Raw genomic sequence first — 13621 nt, 5'->3', positions numbered from 1 at the left:
AGAATACCTTTAATTCCGCCAATATCCTCCTCATGGGCTAACAAGCAAGATAAGCCCTCTGAGCACAACAAAAATAGATAAGGGGACAGAGGATCCCCTGTCTCAGTCCCCTAGTAGGTATAAATTCTTCAGTCTCAGTGTCACTAAATCTCACTCTGTAACTTACTGAGGTCACACATTCCATGATCAACTCCATCCACGATCTCGCTATTATCTGAGGAATAAAGTTTTGTTTACGTCAAAAAACAATACTCCGTACCGCTTCGTCATCGCCAAAAAAAATTTTTTACCCACGATCCACGCCGATCTCTCCCTTGTTTCCGCCGCCAACCGCCCCTGCTGCCCGAGCCTTGCCGACCACCGCGCCACCGCCCCGCCGGCCCGTCTCTCCCCTGCTTCTGCCGCCGACCGCCGATCCACCACTGCCCGCTGATTTCCGCTCGGCCGAGGCCGCACGACGCCGCCGTGTGCCCCTCCACATCACGCCGTGGGGTTGCTGGCGCGCCGCCGCCGATTCTACGCCGACGCCTCCGACGCCGACACCAGCTACCGGCCCCTGAATCCTCGAGTTGAGGCAAGTTGTTCCTGGCTGCTGCGCCCGACGCCGACGCCATCTGCCGCCCCCGAATCTGTGCGTTCCGCTGCCGCTGCCGACGCCATCCGCCCCACGACTCCTCCTTTCCCATGAGGTACCTTATTTTCTCTTCGTTTACAAAACTCAGTGCACTCAAGATCGATGCCAATGACCATACCTTCTCCCGCGAGGTTTCTACCATTGCTAAATGACCAGATTGATGCATGATGCATGTTTGCTAGTTCTTCAGTGAATACATCAACTGATGCGCAGAGACACGGATAGGCCACGTTGCCCTTTCCGAAATTTCCAGCACATAAGAGTACAGATTGCATGACAACACTTGCCTGATAGATAGATAGATAGATAGATGACCAAATGAAAAATGAGTTCAATTTCAATTCATCCTGCAGCATTAAGTGCTACTCTTTGGCGACATTGCCAGGGCTGCTCTGCTTTTCGTGCATTCAAAAGCACCAACCAGCAGGATGAATCTCGGCCGCCCTTTCACCTCATCAAACCAAAGTTTTAATTATATCAACACCGCACCATTTCCATGCACAGTAGAGCTGCAACCTTTTCCCCCCTGATGAACCACTGCTATGAAATGAATCGTCAAACAAAGCAATTGCCAATACAGAGGGAAATACATAGTAGTCTCGGCTAATAGATACTGACTGAGTTTTGACATCATCAGCTACTCCACTGCTTCATAGCCATCATTTTGTGATTATATCAAGCAGTGATATGCTCATATCTGCATATTTTTTACAGACTGACTTTTGTATCCATTTACATTTTGGTTTACAGATGGAGAATCGTAATCGGCTCGACATGAGGCGTGAGGCAGCCACAACAATTTAAGTTGGGGAGATAGCAAGTACCAACAGCAGTACCACGAAGGTCCTCCCTCCTTCCTCTGCCCATAGTTAATTTATTCAGTTCTAGTTGGATTTCAGGAAAGTATTTGTATGGAGAATGCAAGAGATGCAAGCTTTAAATAAGAACAAAGGGCACAAAATCCTTATCCAGATCAGTGAAACCCTCCTCTGATATCCCTGGCATGCATGTTCTTTTATTCCCTCGCTTCAGTTTCACATGCATACGGCGCACCTGGGTCGCTCATGTGCGCCACCTCTGTATGATCAACCAATGATAGTCTCTGTTATGGTGCAGCTTTTGAATTCTGATCATGTTTAATTTCCTTCCTTCAAACTGATGCAATGTGCTATACTGTCTTATTTTTCAGGTATACACCGAAGTGTGAAGAAAACCCTCCTTCAGTTTGTTTTAGTGCTGGAATCATCTACCAACCAGGCATTTGGTGAGAATTTGTCCTATGCGATAAGGTTGACAAGACTGTTGATAAACATAGATTATACCGACAAATTAGTATTCCTATTCGTATCAGCATTCCCTCACTTTATAAAAATCATTTACTATTAGTTATACAAATAATTTATATAGTGCATTTACACAGGAATCAGACAGGCATAGGAGCCAGAAAATAAGAATGTCATAGTACTTCATTTGGAGGTAGATCCTAGCATCGCATGACTTATTTTTGATTTCTTTTATGATTGATGAAGAACATCGGTTTGTTTCATATTCACAGAAGACACACATGCTGGTTAGCAATTCAGGCTTAGTTTGCAATGTGGCCAGTGATTACTTTGGAACAGTTCACTGTCGTTGATCTAATTTTTTCATTGTTTTACTTTGACAGAAAATTCTGAGTTATCAATCATCTTATGCCTTTCCACTCAGCCTGACAATGGCAGCGAAGGTATTCCTGAAGAAATACGATAGTGGCCAAATACTACCTAGAGTCCTTTTCATTGCAAAAGCTAGTACTCCCATTATTTGAGAAATTAGCTCAAATATGATAATGCGCCGATATTTAATTGAAATTAGCTTCTATGTACTAACATAACATCTGTACCTTAAATAGTGCTATAGGTTATATATTATGCTAAAATGCAGTCTCTTTGGCACAAATTTCTTTAATCTTCGCTGACATTTCATCGTTGTTATCTCCAGGCAAGATCATTCAATCAGATAAACATCAATGCAACCAGTTCCTCCAAATTCAGTTTCAAGCTCCATCTTCCTCCAAGAAGCACTTCACTTCATGCCAAGAAATCCACGCCCAGCCTCGTACGGTGCGCTCCGACGAGCACCAGCACCGTGTTCAAGGACAAGGATCCCTTCAGCCTCGAGCGATACATGGCGTCCAAGGCAATGACCGTGAATGAAGCGCTCGACCGCGCTCTGCCGCTTGGCCACCCCGAGCGCCTCTTTGAGTCCATGCGCTACTCGCTCTTCGCGGGGGGCAAGCGGGTGCGCCCCATGCTTACGCTTGCTGCGTGCGAGCTAGTGGGCGGCGATGAGGCCGCTGCCCTGCCGGTGGCCTATGCCGTCGAGATGGTCCATACCATGTCGCTCATCCACGACGACCTCCCTTGCATGGACGACGACCACCTCCGGCGCGACCGCCCCACAAACCACGTCGTCTTTGGCGTCAGCATCGCGCTGCTCGCGGGGGACGCGCTCCTGGCGCGTGCGTTCGAGCACGTTGCCCGGGGATGCACGGAGCATGGCATGCCGGCGAACTGCGCACTCCGTGCTGTGGCAGAGCTCGCCAGCGCCGTGGGCACGGACGGGCTCGTGGCAGGGCAGGTCGTGGACCTTGCCAGCGATGGCACAGACGTCGACCTGGCCACGCTAGAGTACATCCACGTGCACAAGACGGCACGACTCCTAGAGGCCGCGGCGGTGTGCGGCGCCATCGTCTCCGGTGGAGCCGATGAAGAGATCGAGGGCATCCGGCGGTACGCGCGTTATGTCGGCCTGCTATTCCAGGTAGTGGATGACGTGCTGGACGTGACGCGCGCGTCCGAGCAGCTGGGGAAGACGGCAGGGAAGGACATTGCGACCGACAAGGCAACGTACCCGAAGCTGATGGGCATGGACGGGACCCTCGCGTACGCGGCACAGCTTGTGGCGAGCGCTGAGGCAGAGCTAGACCGCTTCGACGGTACTTGTACAGAGCCTCTGCGTCACCTCGCGCACTTCATTGCCTACCGGCAGCACTGATTGATCAGTGCAATCGGCCAATTAAAAGGTATGACAATAGTTCATTAGTCTCACCAGATTTTTCTGTTCGGTTTGGATTCCATGGGATTGATATGCAATTTCCTCCTCTTGCTGAGCAGATTGACGGTGCTTGAGGAGGTCAGTGATAGTGCAGTACGATGGGGCCGCTTCAATACCCAGTCAGCGCACCGGTTGCGGGGATGCAGCAGCTTCAGCTCCCGGCCTATAGCTTTGACCAGCAGATCTATATGTGCGGGATGTGGCGGTGGCAGCTGAAAGGGAGGGCTCAGTACAAGCTTCCGAACAGTCCATAGGCAAGATGGACCTAGAGCTCCTGGATGGACACGCAGGTATGAAAGTATTCAGTGATCCAATTCCAAAATTAATGGCACAAACCTGAAGAAGATGAGTTTCTACTCCCTCCGTTCGGAATTACTCGTCCAAGAAATGAATGTATCTAGATGTATTTTAGTTGTAGATACATCCATTTTTGTGACAAGTAATTCCGAACGGAGGGAGTATATGTGTACTTGATCTTCAGCCAAAAAGAACATGTGCAAAATCTTTAAGAACAGATAGGAAAAAGTTGGTGGAGAGGGCAAGATGTACAAAACCTAGAAATCAAAAATGGAAAATAATATTGTGCAAGTGCAGATCGTGCAACCTGCATATGTGCAGGTTCCAGTTTATAGGGATTGTCAACCAAGACCAAAATTATAATAATCTTCATAACTGAATTTCGAAATGTAACTTGAGAATTTACAGCCCATAGAATTGGGAAGTTTTCAGTATGTAGGGTCTACATGCTCAGCTTAAGTTGTACGCATGTATAGATTGAAAATGCAGTATGATCTCTCCCCCCAGAAACAAAATCAAGGTTAAATTAACTTGAGCATAGTCTTTGGTTTGGAGTTACAAAAGCTGCCTTAGTTACCGATATTTGACGCAAGACACATGCTTTTTTCCACTGTAAAGCAGAAAACAAGTGCAGATGAGTCTTAAATGGTCCATCCTTCAGAATATAGGTGCAGAGTTTTAATATAGCTCTTTTTAGAATAACTATTAATATAGCTTTGAGTAACACCGGAATAAAAATAGAGCCTACAATAGAGAACTCAAGCTCTTGTAGAGATGGAAGGCGACCAACAACATAAATAACCAAGATTTCTGGCAAACAACTGCAGCTATCATAAAACAACGGATGAGGTAATGAAACTTGGAATTGACGGATGAGATAAAGTGAGAGTCGTCCTCCTTGCCTTACGATGGCTGCTGCCGCTATCATAATAGTAATATTTTATATAAGCTATTTATAACAAATCTTGTAACTGAAATTCTACTTGTATTTTTCCTCTTATGTTGTTTATGTAGACAACCCCACAAATTTCCATACTTCATTTGAACTACTTATCACGTTGTGCAATTATTTGTACTGATGAATCAAATATATGTCAACACAGTTGCAATCCTGCTTTGAAAATGAAGGCATATCGGAAACAACATACATACATATATATGGCTCCATAAGAAACTGAAATGAAAGAACCCCACCTACCATGCTGAACTTGCCATAGTTTTATGTGGTTTGAACACCATTTTTTCTAGTAGAACAAATATGATAATGCCAACATTAGCCTCTGAATGGCCGAGGTACATAAAAATCATAATCCTTCCCAAGTGTTTTTCTTGATTCATTAGCAATTCAAGAACCAACTGGAGCATTATGAATAGTTCAGTATAATTTTATCGATGCAAAAGCAGAGTGATACATATGTGCTGATCACATCTGTTACTTCCGATTGCACATCGTTCTCTCCCTGAAACAAATTCAACACGATAGTCTAATTGCAGTTTTATGTGCTCTGCATAATCAGTGAAACAACATGCAACTCAAGGCGCCATACGAAGGATTGAGTAAGCGCACAAGATGCTGCACCATTTGTCGGCGGCAGGGACCCAAGAGGATGACTTGCCCGGATCGAGGAGATGTTCCAAAGCAACCTTGGAAACCTGTTCAGTGCAAGAACTGTGGCGTCGAGGGTCACCGGCGAAACAACTGTGCCAAAGCTGCAGAACTAAAACTCCAAGAGGGCTGCTGAAATTGCAGCTAAGACAAGATCAGTGCATCTGATGAGAATAATGCATGTTGAAAGCTGAACTGTTTTGCTATGCTGCTTTACTGACTAATTAGATCAAGTGATGAACTGTTAAGAACCAATTTATGTTCGTTTGTTGAGGTGTGTTGTTGTGCAGAATTATTTTGTAACTATCATTTCGGATGATACTAGATTAAAGACCACTGTATTTTCTCATTATCATGGTGAAAGTGGAGTCTTGCTGTTGCGTGTTCGATGCAGTTGTTCATCTCTTCAACTTATCTTCATTGCTCGCTAATGATCTTGAACTGCTCGGAAATGAACTGAATTTCTTGAAACATGGGACACCTGAGTCAGATTGTTTGGTGTATGCTGCAAAGTTTAATTTTTTTTAGGGGAGCAAAGTTTAATGTTGTTTGCATTAAATACTACCGTATGTAGTACTCCTTCCGTTCCAAAATAGATGATCCAACTTTGTACTAACTTTGTACTAAAGTTAGTATAAAGTTGGGTCATCTATTTTGGAACGGAGGGAGTAGATGCGAACTGCATGAGTTAAAAATTTGAAAGAGACCAATCATTAACATTTAAATTGACATCATCGTCACCAAAGCTTACATGTGCTTTTCCATTTGTTGCATTTGAGCTTTCATGTATTTGCCCACTTATCCCCATTGGCTAAAACTCGTATCCTTGATTCGTATTTCGCACGTGCTTTCATAAGGTTATTTTTCTGAATAGTGATAGAATTTAAAACAAGAACAATCTTGAAAATAAGTGTGAATAAGTACTTACATTTCTTATGTGCTCTACCTGTGTAGAAATTCGTTGATCAACTATTTTTGGTCCCCACGTGATTGTAGTTTGACATAAGAGAGTTCTTTTTTTATTCTCCACATGATTGGCACCAATTATTAATTTATACTCCCTCCAATCCAAAATACTTATTATGGTTTTCGTTCAAATTTAGCACTCAAATCATAAAAAATTCACTGATCCTGTCTTATTGGAACATGTGAATGGAACAAAAAAAGAGAGTAGAACATAAGGATGCACAAAAAAGAAAGATTAGAAGAACAAGACATATACTGATTAGAAAAAACAGTCAGTAGGCATAACCCTTCACATATGCAGACAGCGCTGCTATGGCTTTAGCCCTACGCCAAGGTCTTCATCTGATCAACCAAATTGGCTGCTCAAATGTGCTAGTTGAATCAGATTGCCTTGAGGTTATCTCAACGTGCAAAGGTGATGTGGATATTTTGGCGCCATACTCCGCAATCTTAGCGGATTGCTTTCTCTATGCCCACGAGATCAATTCAATCTGTTTTTAGCACTGCAGAAGGGAAGCTAATGATTTGGCACATTTCTTAGCTAGGCATGCTTATGATTCAAATTTATGTATAATTGGGACGATGATTTCTCTAGATTTCCGATTCCGCATGTACTACAGGATGTTATACTCGTAAACTCGCAATAAAGTGCCAAGTGGTTTTCCCTTCAAAGAAAAATAAGGAAAAAAATTATAATCTGTTTTCTTGCCACCACAGAACTCGGATGTGTACTTCATGTATAGTGATTTTGGAAAATGGTCCAAGTTGATCGTAAAATTACAAAGTTTTTCTCTTTAAAGAAATAGGAGCAAGATCATAAAGAATTCCTCCATTTTCCTTTGCTCCATTTGCCAAAAGGAAATTTCTATTCCTCTATCTCTTCTCTACATTTTCCTACGAACCAAAAAGGGCACCAAAAATCCTACAATCGAGAAGAGCCCTAAACTGTAAATTTCATGCAGTTTCGGTCAAACCGTACTCTCTTGTACCCCTCTGTAAAAAAAATATAAGATCGTGTAGATCGCTTGAAATACATAACAAGTAATTAAATATGAACACCAAATTTAAACCCCACCCAGAGCCGTGTCCCACGAACTACTCTCTCTCTCTCTCTCTCTCACACACACACACACACCACACACGCACACACACGCACGCACGCACGCACGCACGCACAGTCTGCTCCCAAAATCAATTTTTTGAACTTCAGGTAGCATAAATTTGTAGTTCAAGATCCCTAAAAAATAATAGTTCACGAGTTCTAAACAAAAACACCATCCTATAATAATGTGAGGTGAAAAGGATAGAGCGCTCATCCACGGAAATTTTAGGTATTGGTCTTTCTTTGGTTGGTCCTATGCATGCATAGTCTAAATTTAGCATACTGCCCTACCGTTGATAGATAAATAGTGCATTCATCACTTGTATTCAATATAGTGTTCACCTGAGGTTGCCATATGAGTGCGCTATCCGAAAGAATGCCCAATAGAGAATTGTCTCAAATGCCCAGAGGACCGCAACATATGAATTTGATGGAAGTCATGTGCCCCCGGCCTGCATGATTGGCTCTAAGAATGCCCAGAGCCCAAGGGTCCCTCGCGTCGCCCCCGCCCTGGGCGACTCGGGGGCTCTCCAACCCTAGGGCCGCCGCCGTCTTCTCCTTCTCCCCTTCTCGCGCCGCCGCCGGGTGACGCCGCCGGGTGAAACCCGCGTGGCAGACGGCGGCGGCGGGGGGACTCCCTCTCCCGACTCCCCTTCTTCCGCGTGCGGCGGATCTAGGCAGCAGGCGGCGGTGTCCTGCGGCGCTCGCGGTTTGGCGCGAGGTGGCAGGCCTCGGCGAGCGGTGGTGGGGCGCGGGGCACGCGGCGGCGAGCCTCGGTAGGCGGTGCCGGCTGCGCGCGGGGCTGATTCCGGGGCGGCGGCGCGGGCATGGATCCATCGCGGATCTGATCCTGCGGGCGCGATCTCGGCTTCCACTGCTCGGCCGGCGGGTCTCGGTGGGGGGCTTCTCCTTGCTGAGATCTAGCAGCGGGATCATCCAGATCCCGGCAAGGATGGCGGCGACCCGTGCACGAGGGATGGAGGTCTTCGATCAGACCCGGGTGAAAACCTGCTATTGGCTATTGCCAAGGCCGGCGATGGCGACGCTGTCTGCGTCGTTCCCTTCCTGAAGGCATCGTCGTGGAGAAGTTCAAGGCCACTCTCTGCTACCTCTGGGGGAAACCCTAGATCAGTAGATCGGATGACGGCGGCTCTCTGGTGTCGTTTCCCCCCTGGGGGCGTCATTCTTGGAGGTGCACACGGGCTCGAGGGACTAGAGGACGGCGACTTTGGTGGAGCGGTGCTTCATCTTACACATTGATGGTGGCGGATCTCAGCGGCGTGGCGCTGTGGAGACTCGGCGTCTGATGCGCGGAGATGGACTCGTGCAGGAGGTGGAAGCTGTCTGGCGTCATGGTGGCGTTGATGGCAGATAGGCTTGGCAAGGTCGGTGCAGCAGTACAGCTCTGAAGATGGATTGGTGGCAGGCGGCTGCGGCGGCCTCATACCCGGCAGGGGTCCTGATTGAGAAGCACGCTGGACTGGTGGGTGCCCATACCAGGCAGGCGTCTTGGGTGGGACCTCAAGTCTTTAGATGTTTAGGTTTGGCTGCGTGGTCTGTTTGGTATTAGGCCCAGACTTTCAGCGCCCCTACATCAACTGGATAGAGATAGCGACAGTTGTTACTTGTTTTGGTGGCTTTTGACTTATTGCTGTATGACTCTGTACGGTCTTATGTCAATAATTAATAAAATGGCTGTATGCACCGTCCAGATGCAGAGGCCGGGGGTCGTCCTCTTTTTCTAAAAAAAAATAACGGTAATCATTTATGGACAATGGCGTCTTCCAGAAATTTCATAGGTTGCAGTCCTCAAAGTTACAAGATCATCCATCCATCCAGATTGGACATTTTTTCGGGCAACACTCACACATGGCAGATTTAAGTCTTTTGTGGTGACTGCGGCACTAACCATCACCCTAGCTTTCTTGTTAGACATGCCTTCTTGCAAATTTGTGTTGGCGCAAAACATGTGGCTATAGTCGTGCCCAATTAGCTCACATATAACACATACATACCTAAGGGAGACATAGTTCTAGGAGCATAAAAGCCAGTTGGAACAAACTGATTAGTGACATGACTTTTTTGACACGTCTATACTATACAAATTATAGATTCCCTAGAAATTCTACGTCAAGAAATTACCGAGGAGACCCCATGTTAATCGGGGAAACAAAATGTAACGCCCGGATAATCACGCTACAGTAATCTCACGTTAATGGTGACACGTCACCTCTGTCACTGTAATTAATTTCGGGTTAATTCAAAACCGTTTTAAATTTAAATCCTAATTAAGTCAAACGACAAAAGTTTTCGAATATTAAAATAAAATGTTCGGGCTATATCTAATATTGCATCGGTAATTATGGTGAAGTAAACACATTTTTATAAAATGCCTAAATGCTTTTAAATGAATTAAAACAAAAAAGAAATAACAAAAGAAAATACAAAGAAAAAAAAACAACAGAAAACAAAAAAAGAGAAAGAGAAAGGCCCCCACTGGGCTTCGGCCCAGCAGGCCGGCCCATTCGACCGCAGGCCCAACCGGCCTCCCCCACGCCTCCCTTATCCCCCCCACGACCGAAACCCTAGCTCACCCCCACCCCACTCGCACCACTCCTCCCCCTGGATCTGGATCGGGAACTCCCGATCCCCTCGCCCCCGCACGCTGACGCCGGCGCCCGGAGCCCCCCCCCCCCCCGCCGGACTGCTTCACCCTCCCCCGCCGGACTGCCTCCCCATCAACCTCGTCGTCTCCGTCATCCTCCCCAAGCCCCATTGCCTTGTCCCCTGCGACCCACCGTGAGGACCCCTCCTCTCCCCCTTTCCCTCTATCGCCGGCGCCTTTTGCGACGCCCCGGCCTCCTCTACCGCGTGCACGCCCGCACCGCGCCCGTCGCGGCCCTCTGCTTGTCGCGCCGCTCGGAGACGCGCCCCACGCCTCGCCCTCCCCCCATCTCCGTCGCGCTCCGCCTACGGCCCCGCTTCCCGCGCTCGTCGTCCTCACTCTGCGGCCTCGCCCCTTGCCCGCTCCGCAGCGACCACTGCCTGCTGTTGCTCCCTGCCGGAGCCACCTCCGCCGTCGCGGCCGTCCCCCCCTCGCGCTTGCCTCTCCCTCGCCGTGCATCGCTCGCGCGCGTGTACCGCGCCACTCCTACCCCCTCCCGCACATGCCCCGCTCGCCTCCCTGCTGGACCCAGCCATCGCCGCGACCAGCGCACCGGGGCCGCGCCCATCTGGCTTGGCCAAGGCCAGTCCCTCTCCACGCGGGACCGCGCGCGCCGCCTGCAGGCCGTCCCGGCCACTGGCTTCGCCCTGCCGTGCTCCCTACGGGCAGGCGCCCGCTCCTGGCGCCCCTTGGCCCGAACCGATATGGCCTTTGGGCCACTGACATGGGGCACCCACCACCAGAACGTTAAAAAAAAGAATAACAAAAAAATATAATAATTAAAATATTAATTAATTAATTAATTTAAGAATTAATTAACTTAATTAATCTGGATTAGATTAACCTAATCGTTTAGTTAAAACAAATTAACCATGTTTAATTAACCTAAGACTATGACAAACGGGCCCCATCTACTAACTAATCTGTTAAAACAAAATGTCCCTATGACAGGTGGGACCGCCCCTTTTACTATTTCTGTGGATAAGATCGAACACACCTTTCAATGACATGTGGGCCCAATATGTCAGTTGGACCAGTCAACCCTCTCATCTTTGACTGTTGACTGCTGACTATAGGGCCCCACATCTCATACACATGCACATGTTGATGGGTACACTCCTGTGTACCCATAGCAATTTATCTGTTTATTAATTCGAATTAAAGTAAATTCAGAAATTCCAGAAAATGTTTAAAACTTAGAAAATTAATAGTAAACAAACCATAACTCGGATGAAAAAGTTTTATATATGAAAGTTGCTCAGGACGACGAGACGAATCCGGATAAACACCCCGTTCGTCCGCCACGCATCCCTAGCATAACGAACACGCAACTTTCCCCCCTCCGGCTCCTCTGCCTAAAAACGCGAAACACCGGGGATACTTTCCCGGATGTCATCCCCCTTCACTGGTATCACCTACTACCGCGTTAGGGCACCTCTAACGTCGTTACTTGTCATGTCATGCATCACTATGCATATGCTTGCATTATATTTATTGTTTCTTCCCCCTCTTCTCTCGCTAGACACCGAGACCGACGCCGCTGCTACCCAGTACGACTACGGTGTTGACGACCCCTCTCTCTTGCCAGAGCAACCAGGCAAGCCCCCCCCCTTTGATCACCAGATATCGCCTACTCTTCTCTACTGCTTGCATTAGAGTAGTGTAGCATGTTACTGCTTTCCGTTATTCCTATCCTGATGCATAGCCTATCCTTGCTACTACTGTTGTTACCATTACCTATTATCCTACTGCTTAGTATAGGATGCTAGTGTTCCATCAGTGGCCCTACACTCTTGTCCGTCTGCCATGATATACTACTGGGCCGTGATCACTTCGGGAGGTGATCACGGGTATATACTATATACTTTATACATGATACCTGTGATGACTAAAAGACAGGTCGGCTCGTAGGAGTACCCGCGAGTGGATCTTTGTGGCGAAGCGACAGGGCAGGTTGAGACCACCTAGGAGAGAGGTGGGCCTGGCCCTGGTCGGCGTTCGCAGATACTTAACACGTTTAACGAGATCTTGGTATTTGATCTGAGTCTGGCTACTGGCCTATACGCACTAACCATCTACGCGGGGACAGTTATGGGCACTCGACATCGTGGTATCAGCCGAAGCCTTCGTGACGTCAGCAACGGAGCGGCGCGCGCTGGATTGGACTGGAACGCCTACTAGGCTAGGTCTGCTTCCGGCCGCCCACGCAACGTGCAGGTGTGCTAAGGGCGATGGGCCCAGACCCCTGGGCGCTTAGGTTTAGACCGGCGTGCTGACCTCTCTGTTGGTCTAGGTGGGACTACGACGTGTTGATCTTCCGAGGCCGGGCATGACCCAGAAAAGTGTGTCCGGCCAAATGGGATCGAGCGTGTTGGGTTATGTGGTGCACCCCTGCAAGGAAGTTAATCTATTCGAATAGCCGTGATCTTCGATAATAGGACGACTTGGAGTTGTACCTTGACCTTATGACAACTAGAACCGGATACTTAATAAAACACACCCTTCCAAGTGCCAGATACAACCCGGTGATCGCTCTCTAACAGGGCAACGAGGAGGGGATCGCCGGGTAGGATTATGCTATGCGATGCTACCAGGAGGACTTCAGTCTACTCTCTTCTATATGCTGCAAGACGGAGGCTGCCAGAAGCGTAGTCTTCGATAGGATTAGCTATCCCCCTCTTATTCTGGCGTTCTGCAGTTCAGTCCACTGATATGGCCCTTTACACATATATCCATGCATATGTAGTATAGCTCCTTGCTTGCGAGTACTTTGGATGAGTACTCACGGTTGCTTTCTCCCCTTTTTTCCCTTTCTTTTCTTTCTGGTTGTCGCAACCAGATGCTGGAGTCCAGGAGCCAGACGCCACCGTCGACGACGACTCCTACTACACTGGAGGTGCCTACTACTACGTGCTTCCCGCTGACGACGACCAGGAGTAGTTAGGAGGATCCCAGTCAGGAGGCATGCGCCTCGTTCGATCTGTATCCCCATTTGTGTTAGCCATCTTATGGCAACTTGTTTTAACTTATGTCTGTACTCAGATATTGTTGCTTCCGCTGACTCGTCTATGATCGAGCTCTTGTATTCGAGCCTTCGAGGCCCCTGGCTTGTAATATGATGCTTGTATGACTTATTTTATTTGTAGAGTTGTGTTGTGATATCTTCCCGTGAGTCCTTGATCTTGATCGTACACATTTGCGTGCATGATTAGTGTACGGTCAAATCGGGGGCGTCACACAAAATCTCGCCACCAT

General features: G+C 47.7%; 1 protein-coding gene across 2 annotated transcripts; it reads left to right on the top strand.

Annotated features, from left to right (window-relative positions):
- Window positions 1–252: 252 nt before the first annotated feature.
- On the top strand, window positions 253–5982 carry LOC123132121 (geranylgeranyl pyrophosphate synthase 7, chloroplastic). 2 transcript variants are annotated; one of them, XM_044551877.1, is made up of 8 exons: window positions 254–689; window positions 1385–1477; window positions 1824–1898; window positions 2055–2110; window positions 2301–2360; window positions 2615–3698; window positions 3790–4020; window positions 5545–5982. In XM_044551877.1, the coding sequence occupies exons 5-6, from the start codon at window positions 2349–2351 to the stop codon at window positions 3668–3670; spliced, it is 1068 nt and encodes a 355-aa protein (XP_044407812.1). In that variant the 5' UTR covers window positions 254–689; window positions 1385–1477; window positions 1824–1898; window positions 2055–2110; window positions 2301–2348; the 3' UTR covers window positions 3671–3698; window positions 3790–4020; window positions 5545–5982. The 2 variants fall into 2 exon arrangements, with proteins under 2 accessions (XP_044407813.1, XP_044407812.1); XM_044551878.1 differs by lacking the exon at window positions 2055–2110 and having other exon boundaries at window positions 253–689.
- Window positions 5983–13621: the final 7639 nt, after the last annotated feature.

The sequence above is a fragment of the Triticum aestivum genome, chromosome 6A (genome assembly GCF_018294505.1).
Source record: "Triticum aestivum cultivar Chinese Spring chromosome 6A, IWGSC CS RefSeq v2.1, whole genome shotgun sequence".
In the NCBI taxonomy this organism is placed as follows: Eukaryota; Viridiplantae; Streptophyta; class Magnoliopsida; order Poales; family Poaceae; genus Triticum; species Triticum aestivum.
Note: the sequence above shows the minus strand (reverse complement) of the source record. Positions and strands in the feature narration are given on the sequence as shown.